This window comes from Glandiceps talaboti, chromosome 6 (assembly GCF_964340395.1).
Source record: "Glandiceps talaboti chromosome 6, keGlaTala1.1, whole genome shotgun sequence".
Classification (NCBI taxonomy): domain Eukaryota; kingdom Metazoa; phylum Hemichordata; class Enteropneusta; family Spengelidae; genus Glandiceps; species Glandiceps talaboti.
This window is the reverse complement of record NC_135554.1, coordinates 21,358,617-21,383,148: the sequence shown is the minus strand read 5'-3', so window position 1 is coordinate 21,383,148 and position 24,532 is coordinate 21,358,617. Positions and strand designations below refer to the sequence as shown.

The 24,532-nt window shown below is 34.9% G+C and overlaps 2 protein-coding genes across 2 annotated transcripts; one reads left to right on the top strand and one right to left on the bottom strand.

Moving 5' to 3' along the window:
- The first annotated feature begins 75 nt into the window (after nucleotides 1–75).
- Nucleotides 76–24,295, top strand: LOC144436345 (serine/threonine-protein kinase STK11-like). Its single transcript, XM_078125119.1, has 9 exons — nucleotides 76–486; nucleotides 1,045–1,128; nucleotides 3,993–4,082; nucleotides 7,494–7,626; nucleotides 18,474–18,610; nucleotides 19,746–19,873; nucleotides 21,117–21,174; nucleotides 21,913–22,124; nucleotides 22,876–24,295. Exons 1-9 carry the CDS (start codon nucleotides 146–148, stop codon nucleotides 23,016–23,018), a joined length of 1,326 nt encoding a protein of 441 aa, XP_077981245.1. The 5' UTR covers nucleotides 76–145; the 3' UTR covers nucleotides 23,019–24,295.
- Nucleotides 11,887–17,694, bottom strand: LOC144436437 (NXPE family member 3-like). The gene is made up of 6 exons (XM_078125236.1): nucleotides 17,611–17,694; nucleotides 16,205–16,530; nucleotides 15,001–15,120; nucleotides 14,243–14,791; nucleotides 13,119–13,168; nucleotides 11,887–12,626 (listed from the first exon to the last, which is right to left on the bottom strand). Exons 1-6 carry the CDS (start codon nucleotides 17,692–17,694, stop codon nucleotides 11,887–11,889), a joined length of 1,869 nt encoding a protein of 622 aa, XP_077981362.1.
- Nucleotides 24,296–24,532: the final 237 nt, after the last annotated feature.

Here is a 24,532-nt window from a genome sequence, read left to right as displayed (position 1 = left end):
ATATTCCCACAATGCCCCATAGTCACGTGACATACTTGCAGACCAACAAAAATGGCGGATGGCAACATGGTGTAAGTCAAGGTGCACAAACTGTGTTGGATTTTTAGCAGTTTCGAATTCTCTTTGATCAACTTTCGGGTTGAAAATGGTAGAGATTGACGGCGGAGTCATCGACGCTGGTTTGGAAGTTGATGGTTTTCATCATAAGCTGCTTGATGAGGTTCCAAATGAGATCGATTGGCTGAATGATGGAGATGACAACTTTCCGTTCATCCATCGCGTGGACTCTTCCGAAATTATCTACTCTCCAAGAAGGAAAAGAGCAAAACTTATCGGAAAGTATCTCATGGGTGATACCCTGGGAGAAGGGTCTTACGGAAAAGTGAAAGAAGTATTGGATACAGAGACTTTATGTAGGCATGCTGTAAAAATTTTCAAAAAGAAGAAACTACGCAAAATCCCGAATGGCGAGGCCAATGTACAGAGGTAGGCATACGGGGATTCGCATGGCTTCGCAACAGTCCATGTGTACGCTCCTCTACCAGCTTCTAAGCGCAATGTGGAGTAAAACGATAAATTGTGCAGAAAGCCGTGTCGTTATTTATGTCGATTTTTCTTGACATTTATTGTCTTCAAAAGTATTTTGAGAGAGGTCAATACTACAATAGCTGTCCCACAAAGTTGTAGTGTCAGTGGTTACAGGTCATGTGTGGGCGGGGAATCCCAGTGCAGTAACGTTCGCGTCATGTTTCAAAAGTTTACATTCGTTTAATTTCCACAAGTAGATTTCGGTAACGGGGACAGCATTATTTGTTGAAAGCTCTAACAGAAATAAACACGTTTTACTAAAAAAAAATTGCTAAAATTGACCATGGCTGCGAACTTTGTGTGGAAGTCCGTGTCTTATTACTTCGGCCAGTGTGTGACGTAGTACTTGAACAGCTCAGGTTGTTTACAAATTACATGCGCCACACATTATTGAAGGTTATGACCCTTTATGCAAACAAGGTGTTGTTTGTTTATATGTTTTCTTTTCTTTTGCAGGGAAATTAGACTACTTAAGAGGCTTAGACACAAAAATATAATAAGCCTCACTGAAGTTCTTTACAATGACGAGAAACAAAAAATATATCCTTTTTGGTAACATTAACGTTTTGCTGATAAATTTATTGGCGAATTGGGAAGGCTTACCTTGAACTGTGCATGAATGGTTCATGAACTCAGTTTGACCGTACACACACACACACACACGCACACACACACACACACACACACACACACACACACACACACACCTGTGATCTACAGTGGGTAGCAGTCTTGCATCACCTTTTTTTATATTAAATCGTGTTTATAAACCGTGATGAATTTAAATATGTGTATGTGATATGAATATATTGATTTTCATTTTCATTGTTGATTGATATGCTAATGACATCATTTTTATTTTTGATATAAAAAATGCTAATTTTTTTTCACACATTCATAGTATGAGTAATCACAAAGTCACTCTTATTTCCTGCCAAGGCCTTGTCTAATTTTAGCCACGATGTAACAGACATGAAATTCTAATTGGCGAGAATACAAGATTGACTATTCCTTTGTATATCGTAACCTACCGGTATATCAAGAGATAACACATTTATCATAACTAGTGACATTTTTGTCATGTTTACTGTAAATCTATACAATGATTAACCAGAGTTATGAACCCAAACAAAACAAATAGTCAGACAAATTACAACATTGTATCTCAGACCACTATAGTGGTCTGCGATTGTATGTATCTATGAAGTCTGTAGATAATAAGTAACAAAGTGTCAAACCCCTGAACCTCTTACACTCGGGTATGTTTTCATTGTAATAATACAATTGTTAGGAAGAAGTTCCTGAAGTGTGTTTCATGTCTCCTTGACATATGCCATAATTTAAAAGTTCATTTCTTCAAATGAAAATTCATCGTGATTGTTAAAAAACATTAATAATTACATTTGACAGATAAAAGTGTGTATGTCAGACAGAAGAAAAATAGTATTCTAAGTCTTAAAGGAACATGGGCGAAGTAGAGACAATGTTATTTCTAAATTTCAAATACTTACGTGAAATCCATCTTGTATTATTTTAATGATGACTTTGGCCCTGACAAGAGCATATAGCATATCACAATAGCATTGATGGGTTCGTACATGTACAAATAATTGATTTTGATGTCAGAGGCACTTTTTGTGTACACCCATGTTAATCTCATATACAACAAACACTATTGCTGTCATTGTTATTATCCAACAATTACTGTATTATAATTATGGTAATTATTTCACATCAAGTGTCAAATGTAGTTTTATTAGAAATATATTGTCTCCTTTATTGAAACAGGATAGTCTTTATTTGATGTGTTGATAATTGTAGTATGTTAAATTACAAGAAGTAATTTAACAATACAATTTAGATCGCAAAACAGTGACATTTTTTTCTTCTTCAGATTTTCCTTTCTGTTACCAATGTTCTTTTCATAATTGCAATCGGAAGAAAACGTTATATATTGTCTGCTGAATGATAATAAGATCAGATGTTTCCTCACTTTGAAAATATAATCAGCATTCACTTGCATGTAGAGAGAGTTTTTAATTTATGATACTATGATAACAAGACATATCATGCTTGCTGCTTTGATGAACGATGATCAGTTTCTTCAGTACTTCCTATACAAAACCATGATTTAACACAAATCATAAAGCTCAATAGCACTCCTTAACAACTGGTGAAGAAACCTTTTCAGAACATTTGTAAAGAATCTAGTACAGTGGTATGTTTCAGCACATGTAAAGAAGTGGGTTTCAACACATTTACCAGTTTCAAAAGAATCTGTACATTTATTTTCCAACATTTTTACGCATTCCATTTGAAAGGAATCATTTTATTTTCAACACAATCTCCATTTCAAAAATATCTGTACATTTCCTTTTCAACACTGTCCATTTCAAAGGTATGTGAATAGGCACATTTCAACACTCCCTACTGCCTCACACAATCTTGTGTCAAACATTACCACGTACTGTTTATTTCAGGACAGCTATTGACTTGATTACTTCTATTTTTATCACAGACTTTATAGTTTAATACTGACTATCACTGTTATCAGATACAAATGCTGGTAGGTTCTCTCACAAGGAGGTGCAAAAAACCTGCTATTTATAGCATGGCACCCTATCATTAAAGTGAAAATTATAATTCAAACTATGATATTAATCTTCATTAAAATCCTGCCAAAGCAGTCTAGAGGTAATCATATTAGTTTGTAAATGCCACAATCGCTACCTTTCAGGAGACTGAAGATTGTATTGTTTAGAAATCAAATGTTACAAAGTCAAACCTGTCATTACAATGTTGTGGTCACCTTGGGTGGGGGTGGGGTGGGGGTGATCTCATTGAAAAGCTATATAGGTGTGGGCATCTTAAAGGCCCATTATGGTTTAGGATTAAAATTTAGGTGTGAGAAATAATTGTCTGGCTGAACGGTAGAAAAAGTTGGGCCCTGAACAAGAGAATAATCCTATGTAATCCTTATGACGACATAGATAGATAACATTAATGTGATAACCTGGGATTGAAACATACCCGGTAGCCCTTGAAAAGGGTATACTTTTTGAGCATTCAACTCTGAAACGGGTTGTGCTTTTTGCATTTATTTTGTCTGAAAAGGGGGTCCCTGGAAAGTGAGTTCAAAGCAACTATTCACAATTTTTTTCTTTGCTTGTTGAATCACAACTGTAACAATAGCTTGAATTTTGTCTGAAAAGGGGCCATTGTTCATGTCTGAAAAGAAGTGTGGGGATTTTCTCACGCTGGTCACACTTTTCCTGGTTAAGACACCCTACCTCCCACCCCCAGGAGTCATCATTATTTGAGTTCTCTATTAGGGGAGGATACTGCTTGTATCTGATGGTAAATCATCTTTCAACAAATTGACATTTTCTTTAACCACTGACCACGTACCTTTTCATGGAATATTGTGTAGGTGGTTTACAAGAAACTTTAGAAAGTGTTCCAGAGAAGAAATTTCCAATATGGCAGGCCCATAAGTAAGTTGGATATTTTATTTATCTCTATCTGACGGGAAGCCATAATTGTGTGAACATGTATAAGGATTGAACATATTTTTATAGAGGTTATGCAAGTTTACAAAATGTGCATGAATGTTAACTTCAAGAATAGTGAATTGGATAAATCAAAATCTCTGTAAAGACATTTTGTTTCATCTATAATGAAATTTGAGATATAGGTGATATAACTGAACACATTTTACTTCCTAGTGTGGTGATTCTGGAGAGAGTTCACGAAACTGGCTTGTTGTAGACTGAGTTGTTGGAATGTTGTGATAAGACAGAATAAGTTATGACTTGCACTGGACTGGTTCCAAAACGTACCAGACAGTGAGGTTAGAAATGTGGTTAGAAAACTAGTGTTGGCACTTGAAAACCCTTGATATTAATTTCACACATAGATCATCTACTGATTTTATGATAATAAAAAATCATAATGTACTTGTATCATATGATTTATCATTATGTGAATAATAGGATGTTGCGTTATCGAGATATTACATGTAAATTATATTCTATATTTTGGTTTGTCACATGTTTTATCACAGTGCTGTGACTTCATTCAGTATTGGATCAACTTCTCTCAGAATCTGAAAGTCATTGAACTTTCTTACTTCTACATCATACATATAGTGTTATTGTTAAAGGCTGTCAGTAGGTAAAATCTATATCCCCAGGACTGAGGAACTGTTACCAGGGCTCGCCTTCCAAAATTTTGGTACCAAAAAAATTACAACTTGCACAGATTTCCATACCTTGTTAAAAGACATGGAAATCTGTGCAAGTTTAACCTGACTCCCTTCTTTTGTTACCATGGTTCCCACTAAACCATGTGATTCAAAATCATACAGTTTATGTTATTTAATAGTCCCTTGCTAAATCACCTTCCTGGTGCCCAAACAGTGTAAAAGCTGTGAAAATCTTTTTCAACTCACTCAAGCTTAAGTTGTGAAATGGTTTTGAAGGACTTGATATTCACCGCAGACTACCGATAGTTATCTTTCTAGATTCATACAAGAATTCACATGATATGTAGCAATAAATTTTAGTCTTAATTGGAAGCCTTGCACTGGTTGGCTGATGCAAACCACATTACAAGAGTTATTAAACTTTAAAGGGACATAGTCTGTAACTTGATGGTCTTTAGTGGCTACTTTTATTTAAAAGGATACAGTCTGTAACTTGATAATCTTAGTGGCTACTTTTATTTAAAGGGACACAGTCTGTAACTTGATGGTCTTTGCTGGTTACTTTTGTTTCATATTTAGATATCCTAAAATGTTATTCCAACAACTATACTATGTTGAGTCATGTCTAGAAACTGGTACAACTCTCACGAGAAGTTCATATATGATAAAAGTGACACAATGACTACATTTTTTGGGGTTACCAATAAATTCTAGAAACCACTACTCTCTCATTTTCCAAGCCTCTTTGTACATACTAGTAATTCAACATCTCTAGTATAGTGTGTCAGCTCGGATTTGTTTCTAAATGAGTTTGAGAGTGTTTTGTGCAGTTGCTTTTATACACTAATTTTAGTCAAAATTGGGCATCCATTACAGACTTTACCTCTTTAATATCCATAAGTGCACAGTTTAATCAAGGGGTCATAACATTTAACATTATAGCTCGCTGTGAACAAGTCAACTATGATGTCAACAACTAGGTCAACTTTTAACTGTTGAGATAATTGATTTTAAAAGTTAGGTCAAAGGTCACATGCAGTGCAAGGTTTCTAATAATTCAGTTCTAAAACAAATTGATTATTGTCAATCTTAATCAGATATTTATAGCGGTTCAGAACTTATCTTGTGATTTTAGGTCAACTAGTTTAACATAGGGCATTTATGGTTCAAATATAATGATTTATTGTTTTAATATTTGCTGAGAATAAGATAAGAGTCAGTTCAAATCACAAAAAGAATTGATTTATGATGTATAATAAGTATTTAGTCTGTAGAACCATGAATGCCAGGTGTTCTGATATGAAGGTTGACTTTGTCACGTGGATATGTAGTCATGTAGTTAGTATATATAAATAGCATATAGCTGCTCCATATACTGCGCTGTCCTACTATATCAAACCATTTGACTTGCAATTTGGTGTTCACCAATGCAGTCATAAGGAGGAATATATGGTAATAATGAGATACTGGAATCCCACAAAGGACTCATTAAGTGACATAGCCTGGAAGAATATTGCCATCAGGGACCCATTTACTATCTACGTCACAAAACATCATATTTATAATTTATGAAATATTGTGATATGTCTTGGCCCTGAAACTTGGCTTCCTGCCTTCATAAATTAACTGGACATTTTCAAGCGAGATAGCCAAGTGTCTGAGCTAGATATGTTGGAAAAGTGACATTTATTTGTTATTTAAATTAATGGATATTTAGTTTTAATATATAGAACAACACCAAACACCATATTTATAAATTATAATGTATGAAATATTGGGATATATTGTATTCCCCCGAGACTTGGATATCGGGCTGGAAATACTGACTAGACATTGTCAAGTCTGATAGCCAAGTCTGTGGGCTAAATATGTTGGAAAAGTAACATCTTGTTTGTTATTATGAATCAATGGGTTTTAATATGTGGCTTCCTGGATCGACATGCTGACTCGACATTGTCAGGCCAGATAGCTAAGTCTCTGGGCTGTGAATATGTTGACGTTTTGTTTGTTATGTAGATGAATGGATATTAAATAAAACATGGTCAGCAAAAATTAAATGTGTAATATAGAGTATGATGAAAGTAATTCACAAATTTTGATTAAAGAACAACCAGGTTATTTATGAAACCTGCTGATTTGATAGGGTTTGGAGTATACTATCTGTGTTCAACATAGACATTTTGTTTTCATGTATACAAAAAAAAAAAACAGTTTTAATTACATACTAGGAGCATCTTTTCACCTTTAACTGATGACAGTAGTATCACCAAGCCAACCAAACAATATTACTCTACTCAAATAATTTCATCAGTTATTCGTTTTCAAAAAAAAAAATTCCATTTCATATACTGGTAGTAAGTGCCGCCGTACTCATAAAATGTGTGCAGTCATAGTGATGCACTGCAGGTCTGTAAGCATTCACATTTTATGTAAGTGATGGGTTTTTCATATGCACTTCAATGTGAAATTACCCACAGTAGAATGCAGCTAAAATATTTGGAATTCTTATTCAATGATAGTAAAGTAGTGTATTGTAGAATTTGAAAATTTATGTTAAATGTCTTTAGTATGTAAGATATCTGAGATTGTAAGGTGAAGAATGCCAAGCTGATTATATTATTGTGTTTGTATATATACTGAATTGAGTATTCAAGTTTCCGGTGTAAAGATGCATCTCTGTGTATGTAATTTATTGTTGCAGGTATTTTGTACAGCTTGGAGTTGGTTTAGAGTATCTTCATAGCAAAGGTATTATACACAAAGACATCAAACCAGGAAATTTGCTACTAACAGCTGATGGAACACTCAAAATATCTGATTTAGGAGTTGCTGAAGTAAGTACTGTCAATAGTTTGTTTTTTTTCAGTAGAAAAGAAATGATGAAATATGCATTTTGTACATAAATGATAAATTACTGGGTATGCATTTTTGTGCATAAATTATAGATTATGCATTTTGTACATTTATAGTGTTATGATCACGACATTCGTTGTGGAACACACTGGTATAACAGTACAAATGTGTACCAGTTTTCCCCTCAAGAGCTTGTTACCGAGGTCAACTGTATTTCATAAATTATTGGTGTGTCAAGAGAATTAGGGAATCTGTTTCTGTCGTTGATGGTAGCCTTGCACTCTGACTGAGAACATGGAAAAATACAATTTAGATTAACTGAGAACAATCTAATATCGAAAAATACAGATTTAACAGAAAACTTAGGCTAATATAAACAAACACAGACTTAAGAGTTTTGACAGCATTCCCATAGTACTAACTCAAGTTCAATTTCAAGACCTCCTTGTTGAAACTCGTGATCTGAGATAGAAGGAACACCCTGCCCATGAAAAGGTTTCGTGCTTAGATGCATAACTATGTTTAGTCACGATACGGTCAGAAGTCTTAATATATAGTACATATGACACATCTATGGCTACATTTACCTTGTTACTGTGCATAAATCAGTCAATATCTTAGTAAGATTTGGTACCAATCAACTTTAAATCAATAAATCAATGACAGACATTTGTTAGAAAATCCAACACACTATTTTCTAAGGGGCGAGATCAATAGTTCAATGTAGGATAAAAAACTAAAGTCTTATACTTATGCCTCAGACCCCCCCCCCCCACACACTTCTAACTAAATAACCTAAAATTTATTGTTTCAGACAGCACAATTAATTTCAAATCAGTATGTAGTAGTATGTAGTGCTATGAATACAAAGCCAGTATGTAGTAGTATGTAGTGCTATGAATACAAGGCCAGTATGTAGTAGTATGTAGTGCTATGAATACAAGGCCAGTATGTAGTAGTATGTAGTGCTATGAATACAAGGCCAGTATGTAGTAGTATGTAGTGCTATGAATACAAGGCCAGTATGTTTCTGCTCCCAGTAGGAAATCAAAAAGCCTGGAGTCCATATGAATTTTAATTTCACCATCTCAATGAATTCAATACCCCCATTCACCTGGATTCCAGGCTAGAAAACAAAAATTTAAATACCTACTGTCATTCTCACATAATTATAGAAGCTGATATCAAACAAACAAATTAAACTTGTTTTATCACATCTTAGCTGAGATACTTATTTACCAAATGTGTACTATGTCTAAATTACAAAAAAATAAAACCATGGATAACTAGGAAATGCTTTTTTTTTCATTCAAATGTAGTAGATTTGTTAACTTAATGTATTCAACTTCTACTTCTTGAGGTAAATCCTTGTCTCAAGAGACACCAAGTTATTGTCTATTTCATTGAAGCCAACTCATCCCAGCTAACTCACCCGAGACTGTTTTCTGTAATTGCCTATAATGTAATCTGAGGGCTTATCATACCAATTAATAGTCACAGCTAAGCTTGTCCATATACAGGTAGGAACGCTGTCACTGTCACAGTATTATATTGTATGCTGTAGTATACCTATCTGGCTATATTATCCCTGGTTTCCCAGCTTTCCGTATATTGTCTGGCTATATTATCCCTGGTTTCCCAGCTTTTGCATTCTATCTGGCTCTGGTTTCCCAGCTTTCTGTATACTATCTGGCTATATTATCCCTGGTTTCCCAGCTTTCTATGTACTATCTGGCTACATTATCCCTGGTTTCCCAGCTTTCTGCGTACTATCTGGCTATATTATTCCCGGTTCCTCGGCAGTTTTTTTTTTAACTCTGGAGGTATTAAAGGGACATGTCTGGAACTGAACACTTCTTCCAAAATTGGGTCCACAATAAATACGATAAACTATCTAGTATTGGTTTATTGCGGCTACATGCCCTGGACCTCTTTCAAAATACATCTTCTGGAGTTGTTTCCACACAACAAAGTTAGGGTTGACCTCAGGCTGAACGAATGACCTGCCATAACATAAAACAACTGCATTCCAAAAGCTAAGTTATCACCATGGATGTTTTATTAAAGCAAAAGAAATTTATTTAAAGTTGTACTGTGTGAAAAGGCAATGAACACCTGGACCTTTTGTTGATAGAGAAGAAGACAGTATGATTCACATTAAAGCTTGTGCAGTTCATTGTACCATTTGAGTTGGGGTCAAGCACCACAATGAAAAAGACAGATGAAAAAAGATTTCATATGGTATTATACCAGCCTATAATGTAAAAGTTCTGCCAGTGACTCGACTACTGATGTTTAGGTATGTTTCAGTAAGGTGTAACTTTTTATTTTGAAACAAAAATGATGAAAAATATGCACAATTTCAGACCATATCCTGTTGAGGTGTAGCTGGTACATTTATAGTACATGTTTTACAACCCAAGAGAAATACTGGGTTCCATTTGTGCTGTTGTACGATATATGCTATGTTCTCAAAAAATTAAGAGGAGTGAATTTAGCATATTGGGCAGACTGCATGTGAGCCAGCTGTCTCATTTGCATAATATGGTGCTATATCTTCTGTTCATAGTAATTCTTCATATCTTTCGTTTACAACTTCTTCAATCTTGTCAATTTCTCAGGATCTTAATACCTGTTTTGTAATTTCAAATTTGCAGTGGAACATTTGGACCACTGGTTAATTTGTGTGAATCATGTAAAAATAGCCTTGTCATTTTGAAATCTCATTTTCTCTTTCTGCAAATTTCATTATAGTTCTAGGTTCAATAAAGAGATCAGTTACATGTACATCACCACATTAGGAGTGGATTCCTATTACGCTAGCCTACATAAATTCCAGCGTGGTTAAAATTTAATTTCCAATGCTTAGCTCAAATACATCCTCCTATCCATGTAAAACAGTCCCAAACAGCATTTCAGTAATGTCATCTATTAATGTAGATTATGTATTCATTGAAACCTCAGATTAACCTTAAAAGCACTATGCACATATTAGATAGAGAAATCAAATGAGAACATATCAGCGTACACATATAAACCAATGAGTTCTATTTTAAGAAATGTTAAAGATATCCATGTCATAAATAAGCTAACAAGTAGACCATTACCTGCTAAATTACCCAGTTATTAAAAACAAAGATTTGAGTATACAAAATTTGCTTGGCCAGTTCAAGCGAAACACTACATTGGCCCTTTACCTTACAATCTTCGTCTTGTTATTGACATGTCAGTGAGATATCAACTATCAGAAAACTAATACAGACACAAACTAAAATATTATTGCAATTTTTTTATACTAGCTATTAATGGATGTTGATCTCATTACACTCACTGTAGGGTGGCATCTGTGATAGCAAGTTTCACAAATTACACTCACTGTATGGTGGCATCTGTGATAGCAAGTTTCACAAATTGGTCACATATTCAACCTCATGACACCACACCCACGGCAATGTGTTTGAAAGCGAAACCGACAGTGAGACAGAATTATGTGAACTGTTTACCGATATCAATTGCAAGGAAGCAATGGTGTTACCAGTGAAAGGTCAAAATGATCTCATTCTAAAGCTATTACTTGATATAAAACATCAAACTGATGGAATTCCGGCTATTGAAAGTAAATTAGCAAATATGTCAACTCGAGTGGTTAACCTGGAAGCTTCGGTCGAACACGCTCACAGTCGGATTAAAGATATGGAAGGCGAAAGAAAGAATATTGTAACAACTGAAGTTTTTGAGTGTCTAGCTCTGGTAGTTATGTTTTCCGTTGTTTTCCAAATGGTTCCTGTGTTATTGGTTTCTTCTCATCAGATGTACAGCCATTACAGATTGGAAGAACAGTTTTATAAGTTGATGTCAGTTTTCGCATCCACTATTTCTTGCGAGACTTCACAATTTTCGCTATTTTTAGGTGTTTTTTTTTTCTCAAATCCATAAAAAGTGTTTATGGCCAGCATCGAAAAACTAGGTGGGTATCGGGTGACCGGAACCAAACAATTTTTTTAGGCCAAACATCTAATAGTTAGTGGTGATATTTCCAGGGGTGTCCACAGTAGATGATACACTACTTAAGAAGCGATGAGACACTACTCAAGATGTGACGATACACCACTCAAGGTGTGATTAGATGATCAATGTTATCTCATCATCATGTCAAATTTAAGACTGAAAGCTCCGTCAGATTTAATTGTCTAGTAAGAAGTGAATTAAATAAAATCAGTTGTGCTACAACACCATTGGCACTACTTTTGTTTCACCATGTGTGGGCATATGAATGAGAGCATTAGATGTATTTGTTGTTGAACTATGAATGAAGGGGGATGTATGTCGTTTTCATGTGAATGAGATAAGACTAGATCCCAGACATCCAGGAATCGGATCCCAATACCACCTAACACCCTGCGAGCCATTCTATTCATATCATAGAATCGATAATTAGCACTATGTACAGATTGCTGTAAAGTTGCCTTGGAACGTGGATGGGACAATTTAAAGAGTATAATAGAATTAGGACATCGTTTTGTTAGTCGAACCAGAGCTAATTTAGCAGCAAAGAGTCTATCTAAATAGGCCCTTGAAGGCCATGATCCAAAATGAAAACAGAAATTCATGACTAAAACTGGTGTATGGGTCGTACATTCTATTTTATCAATGTAATCAGCTTCAAAGGGGTTCCCTCTTAATGTCTGATTAATTATACCCATTCGTAGAGCTACAAATTGACCATGAAATAGTACATTTGCTTGAGCATTGAGATGATCACCTAAAAAAGGCTTTAGCACCTTCAGGTTGGATTGTAAACTTGAACCTCCATAAAAATGCAAATGCTTCCCTGATAGACATGTTACAGCATCATCTGGTGTCCACTGTTGACTTTGGCACATCAGTGGTACAAAGGTCAGGTTGTCACTCCAATAACCATTGGATAATGGAATGGGAAGATCAGGTCCACATGATGGAAGCTTCAATTGGACATCTGAATCTATAATTTATTAATTTAAAATAAAATAGGTGTATGGGATTGAGATTTTCTTCTCTCCTCCTTTCCTCCTTGCTCTGTGTGTTTGTTTGTGTGTTTGTCTATCTCTCTGTCTGTTAGTCTTGTTCCGATACAGTATCGTTACGATTATACCTTCACTTTTAGTTTTTTTTTACTTTAACTGTGGTTAGACCACAGTAGACCACAGTTGGCATCCAGTCTATCTCTCTGTCTCTGTCTCTGTCTGTCTGTCTCTCTCCCTCCCTCCTTCTCTCTCTCTCTCTCTCTCTCTCTCTGTCTCTCTCTATGTGACTGCCTCTCTGCCTCTGTCTGTCTGTCTGTCTGTCTGTCCCTATGTCTCTGTCTGTCTGTCTGTCTTTCTGTTTCTTTCTCTCTCTCTCTCAATTGATAATCAAAAGTAAACATTGGTTTTGAAGTAAGTAATCATTATCGTTACGTTAAAATTGTATATTTGTGACAAGTAACTATTCCTACCTGAAATTTTGACATCGATAGGATGGTCAATTGGTTGGTCATTTTGCGCTCTGTTGAGTGAATTGTGAATACAGATAAAACTATAATTGAGAATGGGTTGAAGATTTCTTGAACAAAGTGTAACAGCAAGGTGCATTTACGTTAATGCCAAATTACCTGCATTGGATTAACGGGACACCATGGAAACCTTCTACACTCAAGTACTGAAAGTCAAGTTTTGTGGTCAAGTCCACAATGTCGGGAAAGTTCTGTGTATAGTGTCAAGCAAACTCAGGAAACAGATATTCATATTATCAGATTCCCTATAACCATTATTGGTGTTGACTGTGATCAAACAGTAGTAGACACTGGGGCGATTCTTTATTTACTTCCTACTTTTATTGTCATTTATTGTTTATTGTTCTTTGAACACCTTGTACGTACATCTGACACAATACCATACGAGTTCTCTTACAGATCTTGTACTTTAATCCAAATAGCCAATCAGAATCCATCTTACTATATAGCATCCAAGAATTGAAGAGGACTACCAATGCCATGACATCTGTGTCTGCATTCTGCATGCATTAATAGGGAACTTGCAATCCAGACTGAGCATGCTCAGATACAAATGACTATGGGATTATCTGTGGTTATTGCTTAATCTGGAGTACCTGATAAAATTAACCTCCCACAATGGTCAGACTAACTATGAATTGATTATTATGTTGTTACAAACAATGTATCAACATTGTTTACAATACATATTGATTAGTATTTATTATCACATTTCCCATGATGCAACATTCAACGTGGCGGGTTTGCAAGATCCCTATATTAGAGCACTTTTTGAACAGAGCTTTCCAAGATACTGTACAGTATGTTTTGGCAAAAGACACATTCTCATTAGTTGAGTAAATCCACTCAGCACTCAAGATTTGTATGAGAACTCCAATGGTATTGTGTCAGATGTAGGTACAAAAAAGGAACAAAACAACAATAAAAGTAGGAGGTAATTAAAGAAGTTGCTTGCCAAATTCACCACATCAGATTTTAATCAGATAAGAAGATTCTCTGACTATACATACACTTAACTGATTTCAAACTAGTTTTAACTGGTTTTAAATGATTTTTCTGATACTCACATTTTGAAAAGATACTGTTTGCCTGTGATCTCCTCTGCAGTTTTTTCATCCATGTCAATTACATTGTGGCCTGTATCATATATTGTGTTACAAGATAAGTTGTCAGGTTTATCACAAACAAATGCTGTGCTCCCAAGAGACAGTGGGTTTACAAACTCACACTTTTCTTCCCAAATGTCTTGGTATATGACATTGCAGATGCTTGATTGGGTTGTGTTACCGTCACTAAAGTAGCCAGTCCACTGTAGATGTTGACCACTACTACTGTACATATTGTTCAGAAACAGGATAGCCTCTCTGGCGGTGTACATTTTAACAGTGATGGTTGCATCTCCCTGCCATCCAGCAAAGAAGTATATACTATAGGTGCCATTTAGGTAATCAAATATTCTCCCAGCTGTTCTTTGTTTGAATCTGTCGTTTGACATCACTGCCTGCAGGAAATCACCTCCCCTCAAGCGTTTGTTTCCGTATCCATCATATGATTCCACAACTACGTGAATAAATCCACCTCTTTTGATAGATTGTGCCTCAGAAAACAGGTATAACCTACATAAAATACACAATATGATATCGTTAGACTTGAGCTTAGTGAGAATCATGTTTTGTTTGCCAATACAGAATACGGTCTTGAGTACATCTCATGTCATCATCCCTTTAATCATTTTATTTTCAAACTGATTATTGTATATGTTAGTACACCCCAAGTGGTACATACAAGCAATCAGTTATTAGCCAGCTACAAATTGATCATTCACAGAGTTCCTTTTATAGTATCCATGTCAATTTTCTCCAATGTGGCTGCCTCCAACACCAAAGTTATAACTTCAGTCAAAATAGTTGAAAGGTGCTTTGACATGATAAAGAAGTTGACACATCTGCAGAAGCAAAAATGAGCAAATGCCATGTTGGAGCATCACAGAATCATATGTTACAGAATCAACAAGGTATGGGTGTCAACTTTATCAAAATGAGTAAACACATTGAAGCACCCAATTGGACATTGTGTCATTTATGGCTGCCAATCAGGTTAACCAATTAGGGGGCATGCCCATATATGCAACCTTCAAAGAGTTCAAGGGATGATGTCATACGATAATTGTAGTCGAAATTCCTTGTCAAAGTAAACAGATTGCTTGCTGCTCACATCTGTTGCAGTTTGTATGACTGTTAACCTGTCTATCTTGTGTGATGTAAAAGCAACTTGAAGAATGTCAAAAAAGAGTTGTGGCAGATTCCATAGTAATTGTAGGATATACATGTATCACACTTTATGTGGCACATTAAGAATTCAGTCATGGTGAATTGATTGGACCAGTGGTATGCCCATTATAGCATATTGTAAATACTGCATCTTGTTGTAAAATATATGTTATTTCCAAAGATGCTTTTAGTATCAAACAGTAATTGTGTTGTTGAAATGACATTCATTGAAAGAGTTCAACATGCATGTAGAAAGGCCGAAGTCCATGCACAAGCTCTGATAAGTGATTTATCTGCTTGCATATTTGAATACATTGACATTGCAATTTACACACACACACATACATACATACATACATACATACATACGTACGTACATACATACATACGTACGTACGTACTTACGTACGTACGTACGTACGTACGTATGTACGTACGTACATACATACATACATACATACATACATACATACATACATACATATACATACATACATACATACATACATACATACATACATACATACATACATACATACATACACACACATGCATGCATGCATACATACATACATACCTACCTACCTACCTACCTACATACATACATACATACATACATACATGCATACATACATACATACATACATACATACATACATACATACATTGTGGACACACAAGCACATACTTTGCAGCAAAAAACAAAAACAGACATATAATATGAAGAAAAAGATAAAAATTATAACATTGTGTCCTTACTTTGATTTCGAGATTGAAAATAATCCAAACGACCCCGGTCCTTGTTTATCAAATATCCAATGCTTTCCTGTTCCGTTTCTCTTCAGATTACTGTACATCAACTCAAATTCCTCAACAATACCATTCCAATCCATTGCAAAAGAATCAAACTTTTTATAGGGAAATATATCGTCATGGCTGACAGGTATCATCTTATCAACGTCTACATCTTGCTGTCTTGATATTTTAGTGCAATCTACTGATGATTGTAACGATGACGTCTCACGCACTCTGTCCATATATGTTGATTTAGGTTGAGATTGATAAACTACTGGTACCATTTCATTCTAAAAGGAAAAATGGAATCATGTTGTGCATGTCTCAGGCTGTACAAATTGCTCGGCACTTGTGTATATCCAATTTTAGCTGAGAAATATGAAAGGTTTTTTTCGCCAGTTTTTCAAAAGTTCAATCATTTTTAACAAAGTGTTGGGCTTCTATTTGTTTTATAAACATTTAATAAAGACAATGGAGTGGTTAATATAAAATGGTGATGCTTCACGTCCTATCTGTGTTCTGCACAACTGAACATCAGGTCTGGCAGCCTGGTGATAACATGTACGATTTAGCTGTTGTACATCAACATGTCATGTGTTACAGGTTTATTTAGTTACGTTACAGATTATGTTATGTTACAGATTATCACTTTTTACCATCATTACTGGTAAAACAGCAGGAAATTTAGCTAGATTTTCGGTAGAATTTGTCCATTTGACTATATGTGTGAGAGAGATTGTGGAAACAACCACACACATATAGTTACTAGACTACTGGTAGTTGTAGGAGCACTATGCGTAAGCCACACCACCTGATACATGACTAGACTTTAGATTGTAGTCTATTGAAAAGATGGCACTAGCAATAACTATGTTGTATTCCAAGTTTTGTAGCCCCGAGGCTGCCAAATACACAAATATAGAGGTCTGAAAATTATCAAGAGCCAAGTTCTTGTGCCAGAAATAAATCCATTGAATTATGAAATGGAGACACAAACTTTGCTGAATTATTCTAGAATGGGAAAGATTTTTGCATGAAATACTTCATGAAAATGAAAATATCAATTGCTTGCCTCCTTCAAATCTATTCAAAAGTGATTTCAGAATGTTTAAAACCTTTCCTGCTTGGTCTGGTAGAGCAAAACAAACCAAATTCTATCAGTGTTGCTATAAACTAATTAACGTAATTTCTCTGGAAAGATATGTTATTCAAAGCAAAAAGAAAAAAGGTAGTAGCCAGTACACCATCTACATTTTGCACATCAACCATTAATGCTTATCTTACTTGAACACTTAAAACACTTGATTTCCCAAATACTGCCATCATCGTCTGTGCTCTAAATGAAACTAAATAGTATAAAGCAAACATACCTGTCTGAAGACATATTGCATTGGTACAATAATACCAAGACATATTCCAATAACGAATGCAGAAGAATAGCGTAGAATACTCATGTCTGTACTAAAGTTGGTATGAATACTACAATAAATGTATCATCAGGCAACTTTTAAAAAAATAGTGTGCAGGGATTTGAAAAATCTTCAGCAGCTGCCCATAGTGTAAATAAAAATTTAGTTTGTGATAGTAGTTTTCCATGCAAAATTAATGCTTCTGGGTGTTTATGGCAACAGTTATAACAAATGATGGTTTGTTTTAGGGCACAGTAAATATGAGTATGTAAACTTTAGCCAAATACAGTTGTGGTAAAACTCTATTTTATTGAATGTCTGCCATATTTGGAGTAACAAATCAATATATTACCACTTAACTGAAAACTTCAATACATTGAGAATCCATTCAAGTGTCTAACTCCATATAATCACATGCAAGCTTTCTTGTAAGAAAGTAACCATTGACCTCGACCTTGACCTTCAGAGTCAGTTATCAAAATGAAGCTATTTCTTGCATATCACAGACCATCTGTAGCATTTATGTGTGACCACTTTATTTCAAATAATGTGTGCAAAGGTAATGTTGAACAAGAGAAGAAGGAATATAATTCATGTGTTACTTGTGGTGCTCACAGCTTTCTAAGTGAATGGTGACCATATTTGTGTCTTGTGTCTTGTAGGAAGACATGAAATTTAGAAATAGCGACAACAACAAAATAACTTTTCCCATCTGTAAGAATTCATATAGATTTTCAGTGTTATTTTACTTCTTATTCTTTTTTGCACAAATAAGTAAGTCTAAGAAATTTCATTGCTATTATCTCCCTGTCTGTTATTTGCAGCAACTGGATCAGTTTGCTGAAGACGATACTTGTAGAACAAGTCAGGGTTCCCCAGCCTTCCAGCCTCCAGAGATTGCCAATGGATTAGATAGTTTCTCTGGCTTTAAAGTGGATGTCTGGTCAGCTGGAATTACATTGTAAGTATACCGGGGCAATAGACCGGTTGCTGGTTCCAAGATTCATTGCACGTCTCAACATACAATGCCATGTATTGTGTACACGCTGAGGTGTTTGCACGCGCTACTCAGGGGGATGGTTGTTGTCACCTGACTGTACCCTGGGTTCACCTGTAAAATCACTGTCATTGATGGTGTTTAGTCTTTGTTCTATAAAATCCCTCATTATCAATGCGGTCAACATGTGTTTCCATTTTCCTGATGAAAATGTTATTTCAAACGTAATATAGACAAAACAAGACTAAATGTAACAACATAAGAGAGATCATCTCGCGCAATACATCTTGGAACCGGAAAATCAACTATTGCCAATCTGATTCAAATCCTATATATATATATATATTTATTCACTATTACCTCTATTTTTGTGTGTGGATTGTTTGCTTGCATTGTCCTTTGTATTACATATTCATGATTGAATAAATAAATGACAAATTTATAAAAAGAAGACAGAAATTGAAATTATTGTTATATACATGTAAACTATCAAATAATGATAATAATACTAATAAGAAGTAGGTCTATTTATTCTGTATTGGGAGGCCATTGACCCAAAAATATAATAGAGGATTATTTAACTATAAAGCAGTACTATAAAGACAATAGAAGTGTTACATAACACTGGTACATGTAGCTTCTTTTCGTCGTTTTATGGCATGAAATAGGAATACTGCAAGAGGTTGTTGTTAGAGGAAAGTAAATTGACAAAGAACTTTGTCGATGTAAACTATTGATGGATATTGATGTAATTACATTCACAGTAGGGTTACATTTTTGACAGCAAGTTTTCCTCATGTGGCAACACATTCGATTGCATTCTAAGTTTACATTATCTTGATTGTAGGGTGATAATATCCACATAACCAAGACAACATAACATTATCAACCATATGTGTAATCTACCATGTGTAACAAGAAGAGTTTTAGTTTTTGTCTATCTGAGTTTGCCAATAGCTTGATTTCTGTAATAGTACACATAGGGACAAGAAATCTTCTGAACTTTCTGCTCACTTGCACAAAATTGTGTACCGTTTAGATATGATTAATAAACTTCTAACATGATAAATAATCTTCTGACCATTTTCTCTCTGTACAGATTTAATATAACGACTGGAAAGTACCCATTTGAGGGTGATAACATTTACAAATTATTTGAGAATATTGGTAAGGGAGAGTTTACAATGCCAGAAGAAGTTGGACCAGTACTCGCTGAACTACTTAGAGGTGAGTACAGAAATGGTGTGGATAATTTGTATTCAGTGGTCTTTATTACTGTTGCCTGTTTACATTGCTAGTAGTACATTTATCTCACATACCACACTTGTGTTGAGAATGAAAATGTGCAAGTAAGCCACACCCCCCAAAAGTCGATATCAAACACTTGTATGTGAAATTTACATAATTACATGTAAATTATCACGTGTGCACTTCATATGCTTCGTGTGTTAACTCCTGTCTTCATCTCAGATGGGTCGTGTACATTTACATAATGACTTCATTTGAATAACGTCATGGTTGTAATCAGGTTATTGTGTGTACATTTACATAATGACTTCATTTGAATAACGTCATGGTTGTAATCAGGTTGTTGGGCTACATTTACATAATGACTTCATTTGAATAACGTCATGGTTGTAATCAGGTTGTTGGGTACATTTACATAATGACTTCATTTGAATAACGTCATGGTTGTAATCAGGTGATTGGGGTACATTTACATAATGACTTCATTTGAATAACGTCATGGTTGTAATCAGGTTATTGGGTGCACATTTTCAAATAGTAATTACCAGAGTTTTCACATTCTCAACACAGCGCAGTATGAGAGATAAACATACCACTAGCGCCATAAACAGGCTATTTATTATTACTGTAACAGAGAGATTAGGATTTCTCAATTTATTTATTACAATTTACTTTTCAAAAACATAATTTTCAAATGTGGGAATGACCAGAATGTGTAACGAATATGTCACAAGCGAAGTGTAGTATATAAAGTGCTATTTGGTCAGAAATGATATCTGTATCGCCAAGATGAGTATATTGTTACAGCTAGTGCAGGTTTAAATGGCATGTTCTGATTTTGATTTTGATAGTAAGTTTTCTCATATTAGACTTCAGCCTAGCCTTATCACATGTTCTGATTTTGATTTTTGAAAATCAGTTTCTCATATTAAACTTCAACCCAGCCTTATCACATGTTCTGATTTTTTTTTTGAAAATCAGTTTCTCATATTAGACCAACCCAGCCTTATCACATGTTCTGATTTTTGTTTTGAAAATCAGTTTCTCATAAAAGACTTCATCCTAGCCTCATCACATGTTCTGATTTTGGTTTCTCATAAAAGACTGCAGCCCAGCCTCATGACATAACATATGTATGAATTCTGTGGATTGAGATGAGCATCTGTTGTATCTTGAGATGAGTGAATACTCTACAAATACTATGTCTTCTTTATTATTTCAGGCATGTTAGAATATGAACAAGAGAAAAGATTTTCAATACAGCAGGTTCTGCAGCATCCGTAAGTCTTCTTCTTTTTAGCACCTTGTTGATGATAAATAAATTTGTACAATTATTACTCCTTTAAAGTGTCTTCAGAAGTCTAACAACTAATGTTTGTGAAATTTGTAACCTTCACAATGACTGTTCACTTTTCTTCCAGTAATGAGATTTGTCGGTAGATTGTGATTTTGTTTTAAAGGAGTTACTACCAAAATTAGAGAGTGTTTGAATTAGGCAACGTGTTTTTATGTCTCACATAAGAGTTTTTTGTTACCAATGAAATACAGACACTGATAAAATGATACATTTGATCTCACTGTGAACACAAATGGATATTACTGTCAGATGAGATACAGAGTTACAGCAAGATTATGTGTATGTGCATTCACACTTTAACACTTAGTGTGTGTGCATTTTATTTATGATTATAATCAATATTAAATAGCAACTACCATCAAATTTCAGGTTGTAAGGGCAGGGCACAAAGCCAGAAAATGTAGTGTCAATTAGCCTTTTCTTGCATATCACTGACACTTCGTAATATTTATTTGTTGCCACCAATTTCTTTTAGATCACGCCACCATTAAGTCACGTAGAAGTAAATTATTTGAGGGGGGTGTATCTTCTAAGAAGACATGCTTTCTTCAGTAAATGAGTGCGAAAGAGGTTGAATCTTCAACCACTTTTGCACTTCAGGAGACTTTTTTAAGAAGCTGTTTTTTCATAAAACTGATGTGTGTAATTTCTTTACAACCAGATGGGTGATGAAGAAACATCCAGAGATAGGTGAAGCAGTACCTCTTCCTCCATTACCCGATAGCAATGATGAATTACGTAGTATGACAGTGGTACCCTATCTAGAAGACTTACTTAATGAAGATGAAGACGCAGAGGAAGAAGAAGAGTACATAGATGACTTTGGAGAAGAACTTGAAGGAGAGCCTTGTGTTGTACAATTTGGACATTCAGGTATAGTAGAATGTTGAATTTATACAATCAAAAGTCTACAACCATACTTAAAAACAACAACATGCAGTGTAATGTGAACTGTTTAGTGGTGCAGAAAGGGTTAATCCTGGCCCATCTAATGGCTAGATCTGTAACGCCACTTCACTTTGTTCTACATCTCACTTGTAATGATAGCAGTTTGATACATTATAAATTTAGCTACACCTTCCAAAAGGTCATAAACAGAATAATATTATTGCATAAGCTTTTTTTTTTTTGGGGGGGGGGGGGTCAAAACTCATAGGTCACCCTGCTTGAACATGGTGAGTGTGTAAACTAAATATATGTGCTGGTTGTGTTTCATTTCCCCCTTTCTTTGTGTTTTATATCAACTTTTAAAGAATCTGTGCTGGTTTCCATTTGCTTGTGATGTGCACTTATTTCATTGCTAAATACAATTAACTCCTGCCACCTATGGTATGTTATGTCAGCAGTTCATGTGTTGATATTTACATGATGGCTTCAGTCTATTGTAATGAAACTGTGCAGTTCTCCATTGAGGCCAAAAGTTTTTCTGGATGATTTATGTAGTCGAATATGTAACTTACATTACAGATGTACTAAGGATAAGTGGCGAAGTCACAAATTGCACCAGTTGACAGGATGAACATTTCTCTGCATGGTTACATTACACAAGATCACCAAGCATTTGTGATTCTAACATTCCTTCAGGAAATCGTAGCTTTGATACATTGTTTTTTAATCCTTTCAGGTACTGATAATGGTAACGATAGTCAAACAGCTTTACAAAAGGAGCAACGCAGTGGAAGTGAGCAGCGAAAGGGGAGTGAGCAGCGCAGAGCAAGTGTGTCACGGCACAAAGTTAGAAAACTAACGAATTGTAAACTCCAATGAACTCATAAACAAAGGCTTTTCTTTTATGAATATTTTATGCTATGTTTGTATTGTCAGCGTTGATTTTTATACACTTTTAGCTGTAGCCATTATTTCTGAATTCAAGAAACACAACTGTATGCGCTCTACATATTTATTTTGTAAGCTGTATCCATTGTCGCTTAATCGCAGCTTTTAAAGCTGAATATAGTCATCATGTCATTTCTGTCTGCTTCACTGAAATCTGTCTTCTCATTGAGGGCTATTCACTCTGACCTTTAAGTTATGCCACACTTGTCACTATCATTATAATTAGGTTATTTGCATATTACAGTCTTTTTAACAGTATTGTAGTTGTTCATTTCCATATCACCACTCAGTTTCAATGATTCATTCCACATACTGTTTCTAAGTGGCTCATTTGCATAACATGCCAGTTTTATATACAAATTATTACTGTCAAATTACTCATTTAAATGTGAACACATTTTTGTCATGGCGCAATTTGTATATTGATTGATTATCACCGTCAAGTGGCTCATTTGCATAACCAGGCTGTTTTTTGAGAATACAAATCCACAATAGTTTTGGAGTGCTCACTTGTATATTGTCGACATGCTGCTTGAAGTTGAAGAATTTGATCTACATAATGCCTTCAAATTGACTGAACTTATTTGATATTTATTTAACACTAATTGTTTCTTTCATCTGTCCCTTTCTGTGAAAACCTCCCCCTTACTTTTCTTAGTGTTTAAAACTGATCCCATTTTAAAACGGATTCAGTTTTGAGGCCTAAATGGTGAATAACTGTTATCCACTATTGCTGTGTCTAATACTAAAACAGAGGTAATTTTCTATTTTTTGTGACAATTTCGTGAGTATTATGAGCTTGATTTGCAGTGACAGGCCTCAATTGATTGGGAGTGATGATTACTCTTTTACACTGCACAAATACAGTGTGTCAGCAGTTTGTGCACTTCTGTGTATATCACTTTCAAAACACCTCTAACATTGTTTTAAGATTACATTAACATTAATTGTGTGGCAGATGTGCCATCTCTATTGACTTGCCATAATTAGTAGATGTTCATAGTATTTCAACTCACATAGCCAGAAGACACACTAGTGACTCAAAAGGAGATTTCCTCGTAATTGTGTTTGTGAGGATTATACCACAAATTCAAGGCAATTTAACTTGTTATAAGTATCAAAATCTCATTTAGTATACATATTACACATCGATCTTTGGACACAACGTAGGTTGATTTCAATTGTATTTCATGGACTGCACTTTGAAATTTTCAAATAATGCCATATAATCATTATCATTATTATTATTATTATTATTATTATTATTATTATTATTATTATATAGTCACTATGATCTTGCCTCACAAACAAGTGTTTATTTGTCAAAAGTAATGAAATACGCCAACTGCTTCACTTCATTCTGTGCAGTTGATAGCAAAGAAGATTGAGGTTTGTCTTTAATTCATTTGCTGTGATACTGTCAATCAGTCAAACTCTGAAATATG

What these genes read in the sequence shown, in the direction of transcription:
- LOC144436437 (XM_078125236.1), bottom strand. Translation starts at nt 17,694, where the DNA reads ATGAGTATTCTACGCTATTCTTCTGCATTCGTTATTGGAATATGTCTT. An exon ending in AAACAGTATCTTTTCAAAAT is followed by an intron (nt 13,169 to 14,242) that starts GTGAGTATCAGA and finishes TTCACTCAACAG; the next exon opens with AGCGCAAAATGACCAACCAA. An exon ending in TATCGATGTCAAAATTTCAG is followed by an intron (nt 12,627 to 13,118) that starts GTAGGAATAGTT and finishes AATAAATTATAG; the next exon opens with ATTCAGATGTCCAATTGAAG.
- LOC144436345 (XM_078125119.1), top strand. Translation starts at nt 146, where the DNA reads ATGGTAGAGATTGACGGCGGAGTCATCGACGCTGGTTTGGAAGTTGAT. An exon ending in AATGACGAGAAACAAAAAAT is followed by an intron (nt 1,129 to 3,992) that starts ATATCCTTTTTG and finishes ACCACTGACCAC; the next exon opens with GTACCTTTTCATGGAATATT. An exon ending in TGTACAATTTGGACATTCAG is followed by an intron (nt 22,125 to 22,875) that starts GTATAGTAGAAT and finishes TAATCCTTTCAG; the next exon opens with GTACTGATAATGGTAACGAT.